The sequence below is a fragment of the Magallana gigas genome, chromosome 9 (genome assembly GCF_963853765.1).
Source record: "Magallana gigas chromosome 9, xbMagGiga1.1, whole genome shotgun sequence".
In the NCBI taxonomy this organism is placed as follows: Eukaryota; Metazoa; Mollusca; class Bivalvia; order Ostreida; family Ostreidae; genus Magallana; species Magallana gigas.
The window spans coordinates 47,313,927-47,321,272 of NC_088861.1; the positions used below are offsets into that span (position 1 = coordinate 47,313,927).

Here is a 7,346-nt window from a genome sequence, read left to right on the forward strand (position 1 = left end):
GGTTGGACTGCCTTAACGTTAGCAGCCAGTCACAATGCAGAAGAAAGCATGGAAAATAACGTTAAAATACCAAACAACACAAGGTGCGATAAAACTATTCGTCTCTTACTTAGTTATAATGCAGGTATAAATATTTGTAATAACATCGGAGAAAGTCCTCTCTCTTTAGCTTGTCGTCATCGAAATTTTAGCACAGTTAAACTTTTACTGAGTCATGGAGCTGACTCAAATATATGTAATAGAAACGGAGTCGGTCCTCTTTATATAGCTTGTTTAGCTTCAGAGACTAGAATAGTTGAACTTTTACTGGGAAATGGAGCTGACATTAATTTGTTAACGAATGACGGATCCAGTCTTCTCTTTACAGCTAATCAAGGAGGACATGATAACGTTTTAAAAATTTTATTGAGTCAAGGAGCAAATGTTAATCTATGCAATAAAAGCGGGCGCAGTCCTCTCCATGTTTCTTGTATGCGTGGACTTAATACAACTGTACAACTTTTACTTGAAAATGGAGCAGATATTAATCTACGTATCAATGAAGGATTTACTCCTCTTTATGTAGCTTGCCATCATGGACACATTAGCACCGTGAAACTTTTAATTGAAAATGGAGCAGACATTAATCTTTGTAACGAACAAGGGTTAAGCCCTCTTCATAATGTTTGTAACCATGGACGTGAAAGCATTTTACAATATTTAATCAGAAATGGGGCAAACATTAATCTACTTAGCAAGGAAGGTTACAGTCCTCTTGATTTAGCTTGTAAGGAAGGACACATTAGCACTGTGGAACTTTTAATTGAAAATGGAGCAGACATTAATCTTTGTACCGAATACGGGATAAGCCCTCTTCATAGTGCTTGTTACCATGGACGTGAAAGCATTTCACGGTATCTAATCAAAAAAGGGGCAAACATTAATCTACTTAGCAAGGAAGGTTACAGTCCTCTTGATTTAGCTTGTAAGGAAGGACACATTAACACTGTGGAACTTTTAATTGAAAATGGAGCAGACATTAATCTTTGTAACGAACAAGGGTTAAGCCCTCTTCATAATGCTTGTAACCATGGACGTGAAAGCATTTTACAATATTTAATCAGAAATGGGGCAAACATTAATCTACTTAGCAAGGAAGGTTACAGTCCTCTTGATTTAGCTTGTAATGAAGGACACATTAGCACTGTGGAACTTTTAATTGAAAATGGAGCAGACATTAATCTTTGTACCGAACACGGGATAAGCCCTCTTCATAGTGCTTGTTACCATGGACATGAAAGCATTTCACGGTATCTAATCAAAAAAGGGGCAAACATTAATCTACTTAGCAAGGAAGGTTACAGTCCTCTTGATTTAGCTTGTAAGGAAGGACACATTAACACTGTGGAACTTTTAATTGAAAATGGAGCAGACATTAATCTTTGTAACGAACAAGGGTTAAGCCCTCTTCATAATGCTTGTAACCATGGACGTGAAAGCATTTTACAATATTTAATCAGAAATGGGGCAAACATTAATCTACTTAGCAAGGAAGGTTACAGTCCTCTTGATTTAGCTTGTAATGAAGGACACATTAACACTGTGGAACTTTTAATTGAAAATGGAGCACATTTATCTTTATACCAAACCCGAGTATAGCCCTTTATCTAAGGCTGATGAAAATTGGCATGCACATATTGTACAACTTTTAGTGAAAAACATTAATCTAAATAAGAATCAAAGTACTGAAAAGCGCTAACCTTGAATTTAACAAAAATTCTTAATGTAAACCCGAAGAAATATATGATTTGCAATTTTGATATTGATAGCAATAAAATGGACTGCGAATTTTTATTTGTCTTTAAGACGCAAAGAACTTTGCATATGGAAATGTAAAGGGTTCAATAATAATTCATTAATATCAGAAAAAGTTTATAAGTACTGAATGAACAGGAATGTTCGCTTATAATAAGAGCAAACTTAGTCCTAATGTTGCTTTATCTGGCACATTAAACAACATGTATATGAAATGTGTCTTTACGTTTGAAACAAACAATTTACTGTAGAAGTTTTTACATGTTTATTAGAAGCATGAATAACATGCTAGAAAATTTTCTTTAAATTTGAGTACTATATATAGTAATTTTGTTTGCATTTTCTAAATATCAAGTTTATATTTTATTCCTTAAGTTCATCACACTTAAAAAAATCTTGGATGAGACTCACTTTTATGATGATATTAAGGAAAGATGTAGATATTGTGCATCCATAGTTAATATGTTACTTATAAAAGTTCTAAGAATTTTGGAATGTTAAAAGTACTACTACAGGCAGTAATAAGACAGAAAACAATTTGTAACATCTGTTTATTTTTTTTTTTACTGTTAATTAACATTTGCAGGTATACTATGTTTGCTTTTGTTCAATTTTAGTCCAGTTAGATAATCTTACCAAAGCAACACGTTACAGTGTATCTTTTAATCCAGCATGGTCTTTAGTCTATAACCATAGATAAGGAATTTATTAAAGCAATTTATATTCATCTGCTCTCATTCCTTTTAAATTTGTAGTATATTGTGCATATTTTATCAAATGTTTTACTTATTTGTATGTAAAAATATATCGTTATACATATACAAGATGTAATAAACGTTACAATTGTTGTATAGGATTTTCGTTTTTGAAAATGTTATAATAACTGCAGAATATATATATATATATATATATATATATATATATATATATATATATATATATATATGACAAACTTAAATGATATGCAGACAGAAATAAAACCAAAAAATAAATCTAATCTAAACCAACACAAATGATTTTAATGTACACTTTTGTTGTAAATCTTTTATATGCTACAGCAGTACTATAGTTGTGATTATATTGCTAAATGAATTGATTTCTAAATTTGAAGTTACAATTTTTATACATTTAAATTAAGGTTCGTACTCTTAAAATACGGCAAACGTATTAGGTAACATTTTTAGGTATTAAGATCATGCAGTGTTTGTTTAGTAATCTAAACGTTTGTCTACAAAACATAATGTTTCCCAACTTATATGATTAATGAGAAGAATCTGTTTTCCTTGATATGCTATTTAAAGGGTCTGTCACATCGACTGTATAGTTTACACTTCATGGCATAGCGGTGTAATTTAAATCAATATTAAAATAGAAAATAAACTAAATACATGTATAAAATGTGAGAGAAGAAAATATCGGGGGAGTTTTATGTACGTAGAAAGCTGTTCACCAAAGAGTCCTTTGTACTATCTTTGTGGTAAACACAGCAATATTTCGGCGAGGTGGCATTGCGTGGTATATATTGTAGATGTCAGCTCTGACTTTGGGACCGCCGGTCAGTCACGTGACCTGGTCTTATGCCGTACGGTGTCATCGTCCGACGAGCCAGCGGGTACACAATGTCATGTATTTATAGCAGGACGATTACTGGCCTTGTCATATTTTATCGCCATCTTATTCATCGTCGTCCTAATCAGCACCGCCGTTGTCTTATTCTTCTTTATTGTAATCATCATTTTAATATAATGAAAATGATAATCTTCAAATATTATGATAATAATCAACACAATAACAATAGTAATCATCAAAAAAAGTTAGCATCATCATTCTGAAATCGATATGACATCGTGACTTCAGACTGCTAAAACTAGTTTTGAAATTGATATTAACGTTAACGTCAAACATGTAGGTTTTTTTCTAATCAAGTGGTACCTAGGTATTTGATATTGTTGTCTATGTTTTTAAAGTAATACCTTTGTGTTTTCCCTCTATATCTTGTTCCTGCATCTCCTATTTGTTTCTCTTTAAAATCGTGATTTCTTACTTCCATCAGCTGTTAAGGAGTGGTAGGGGGGGGGGGCTTTTTATTTACTGTTACAGAGTCCGTTCACCTAAAGCAGAGTACACTCACCTGTAAGGTACAATAGTTATATACACCTGGGTACATGGCGCCGTGTGACTGGGGACTCCAGTGATACATGGTCACCAAACACGTTTATAATCCCCCGCAACATCAGCTATTTTAAGATTAAGCTTTTCGACTGTCCCAAGGTATGTTATATCGTATAACATACGTCAAAATTAAATTCATTCCTTATAATTTAATACTTAAAACAAAACTAACTCTCCGTACCATTTTCATTCTTTGTTTTAACCGTAAATGATATTTTAAACTACCCGCGCATTGGTACAGCATCCTTAGTAACAGGTGACCCAAATTAGAACGAAGCGAGGGGTGGCGGCCATATCTGAATTTGGTATTTGGACGCTTGTTTAGCGACTTCACAGTTTACCTCTCGAATTTAAAGGCACAGTTGTTTAAAGTTGAATTAGACATAAACTAAGAACAAAGGAAATGTGAAGATTGCAGGGGTAGGCCTCTTTGGGCCGTGGATGCAGCACACGAGGCAAGTTCATGTTCGGAGATCTGTAAAATGACCGAACCTGCTGAAAAAAGATTGTTTGTATTTTGCGCTTTTATAGTAAGTATACTAAGAGTGTCGCTCATTTGTTTTCTATGAGCCGTCGAGCAATCCCGGTTGTAACTGCTAACAGAGGATTCATGTTTAGAGTTTATGATTTATGTCCCGACATCAGTATAGTAATAATAGGGGGGGGGGGGCAAAATAAATGTAGATATGTTCATTCAAAAACTGTTAGACATTGTTCTGTTTCCTTTTATCAAATATTAATTATTCAAGACAATTGTTTAAACCATCAATAGCTATGGATACTGCCTCTTCTATTTCTTTAGTTAGATTTTTTTTTCGATCAATCTAAAAGCTACAATTACCTCTTGACTTTATATCATCACTCCGTTTCTTCATTGTATCAATCAAATCAACTCTCTCCAAATCTGCTTTGATCACTTTGAAAAGTTCCATGCAAGCAGGGTTGCCTTTCATCAAAAGTATTTTCAACGGTTTTGATTTTTGCGTATATTCCCCTTACATTGATCGATGTCGAATAGGTTTGTTTTATCGAACAAATGGTCCATAATAGCTGTGGTATAATCAGCATCAGGAAGTTCCTTTTGAAGCAGAGTAAAATTGATCTGTATTCACAGAGGACACTTACCTACAAAAAACATGGTTTTTATATTTAAATGTACATTTGTTGCATATTTAGTACAGAATTTTTGTAGACAAATTTTTTTCTTGTTTTAACGCGCTTTCTAATTAGCTAAAAAATATTTTGTATCGGATAAATATGTTATATTAAGACTATTGTCAAAAAAGTATTAATCCGCCTGATGTTATGTTTCAATTTTATACAATTTGATGTCATTTTAAAAGTCAACTGACCGTTTTTATCTACAATTAAGTGTAAAACAATCAAATTATCAGCAATGGATTCTATATTTATTAGTTTTATACAATAAAAAATGGTTTAAAACAGTATAAGCTTTTTATAAAGTGTAAACTGCCCAAAACCATTTAAAATTGTATAAAACAAGTAAAGATTGAATTCATTCATAAAAAGTAAAGTTACTTAAAAGGCGTGAGGTTTGGTTTTGAAACAAATGTCGGAATCGAGATCATTTATCCCATTCTGTTTCCTGGAGCTGAGTAATAAGCGCTTCCGGTTTATCACTCCCTTTCGATCCTCGTTGATCACGTGGGCTGTGATAGTATATAAGTAGCTACAACGGAGGCTGTAAGGCAGTTGCAGTCTGAAGTTGAAGGTGTTCACTTCGTAATAGGTGAGGACAAACCCTTGGTATTAGGATAAGTCTTATGTGCCTGAATAAGGCTTTCGAGACTTGAGTTGTTATTATATTAGCTTGTGATAGCTGTTAGGGTTAATAGAAAGCGCGCGCGCTCCACAATAGAGTGGGATATTGTAAATATTATTGATTAAAATATTTGATTGAGAAATTTATAGTTTCTTTACATATTTCTTAAATTGCTCAGGCAGAGCAGCTGAATACCTGAACCCAGAAACGTTACATAAATTTGGTGGCAGCTTCGGGATTCGGCAAGAGATATAATCTATACTTATAATTTTAAATCAGTATTTACAATTGAGGAAATAGTAGATGAAGAAATTTCATTTTTGGAGAGCAGTTGCGAGCGATTGCGCAAGGAGATAGAGAGATACTCAACACCGTTAGAAAGACGAGCGCAAGCGCGCGATTCGTGCATAGCGACTTGGTTGATGCGATCGGGGACCAGAGTCATTCAACTGATGATACAGTGGTACTGCAGGGAAATGAGCAAAGTGGAAACCTTGTTGAAGGAGTATCCAATGAACATGTTACAGTGCGACCAGCGAGAGCCCAAAACAGAAATGGCAGAAGCGAAACGGAACTTGCGGATGCGCTGTATAATTACAGCTTATGGAATGATGAACATCCAGTTATGGTGAGCGCACAGCGGAGAGCGCGAGCGCCGTCGATTGTGAATGCTTCTGCTTTATTAGCGAATGCGCCAAATGATAGACAAAGACATTTTCATAACAGCGCACAGACGCATAGCCTGGGAGCTGGAACCAGGAATTTGATAAATGAAAATCGACTACGAAAGGAATTTGACCACGGTAATAAAGGTTCAAGGTGTAACATCAAACCAGCGACATTTGATGGAGGTAATTCTTGGCTTGACTACAAGTCTCATTTTGATGCATGCGCTACTATAAACCATTGGTCGGAAAAAGAGAAAGGCCTGTATTTAGCTGTATCACTAAGAGGGACGGCTCAGGGCGTACTGGGAAATGTTTCAAAAGAAACAGGGCAGCATTATGACTTGTTGGTAAAAGCTCCCGAAGAACGCCACCCAATCAGACCGAACCTTACCGGGCGCAGTTAAAGGAGAGAAAACAAAGAGCGTCTGAGACCCCGTCCGAGCTAGGACAGGCCATCCGTAGATTGACGTGCCTTGCCTATCCTACGGCGACAGCGGAATTAAGGGAGACGCTTGGTAAGGACGCATTCATTGATGCACTAGTAAATTCGGATATGCGCTTGCGCATTAAACAGAATAGGCCTGAAAACTTAAATGATGCGATCCGACTTGCTGTAGAACTAGATGCATACTACAGAACAGAAAGACGAGGTGATTTGCGGATGGTTGAGGGAAAGGAACGCGAGTGCGATCAATCCGCACAATCAACAGAGCTTATTGAATTAATGAAGAGGATGCAAACCCAGTTAGATAACTTGGAGAAACAGGTCCAAGATCAGAATTTTCGGAGGAGACGAACATTACAATTGCCAGTCAGAAACACAAATGATGGGGGTGATTTGCTATTATTGCAAGGAAAAGGGACACATTCGTAGAAAATGTCCGAAGAGAAAGAAACAAACAGAAACAGTAATGCATCAGCGAAGAAAG

The 7,346-nt window shown here is 35.3% G+C and overlaps 1 protein-coding gene across 1 annotated transcript; it reads left to right on the top strand.

The window, feature by feature from the left end:
* The first annotated feature begins 471 nt into the window (after positions 1-471).
* LOC136271931 (serine/threonine-protein phosphatase 6 regulatory ankyrin repeat subunit C-like) lies at positions 472-6,381 on the top strand. The gene is made up of 2 exons (XM_066072526.1): positions 472-964; positions 6,029-6,381. The coding sequence occupies exons 1-2, from the start codon at positions 472-474 to the stop codon at positions 6,379-6,381; spliced, it is 846 nt and encodes a 281-aa protein (XP_065928598.1).
* Positions 6,382-7,346: the final 965 nt, after the last annotated feature.

Coding starts and splice junctions, on each gene's coding strand:
- LOC136271931 (XM_066072526.1), top strand. CDS start 472: ATGCGTGGACTTAATACAACTGTACAACTTTTACTTGAAAATGGAGCA. Junction 965..6,028: donor CAGTCCTCTTGATTTAGCTT/GTAAGGAAGGAC, acceptor ATTTTAAATCAG/TATTTACAATTGAGGAAATA.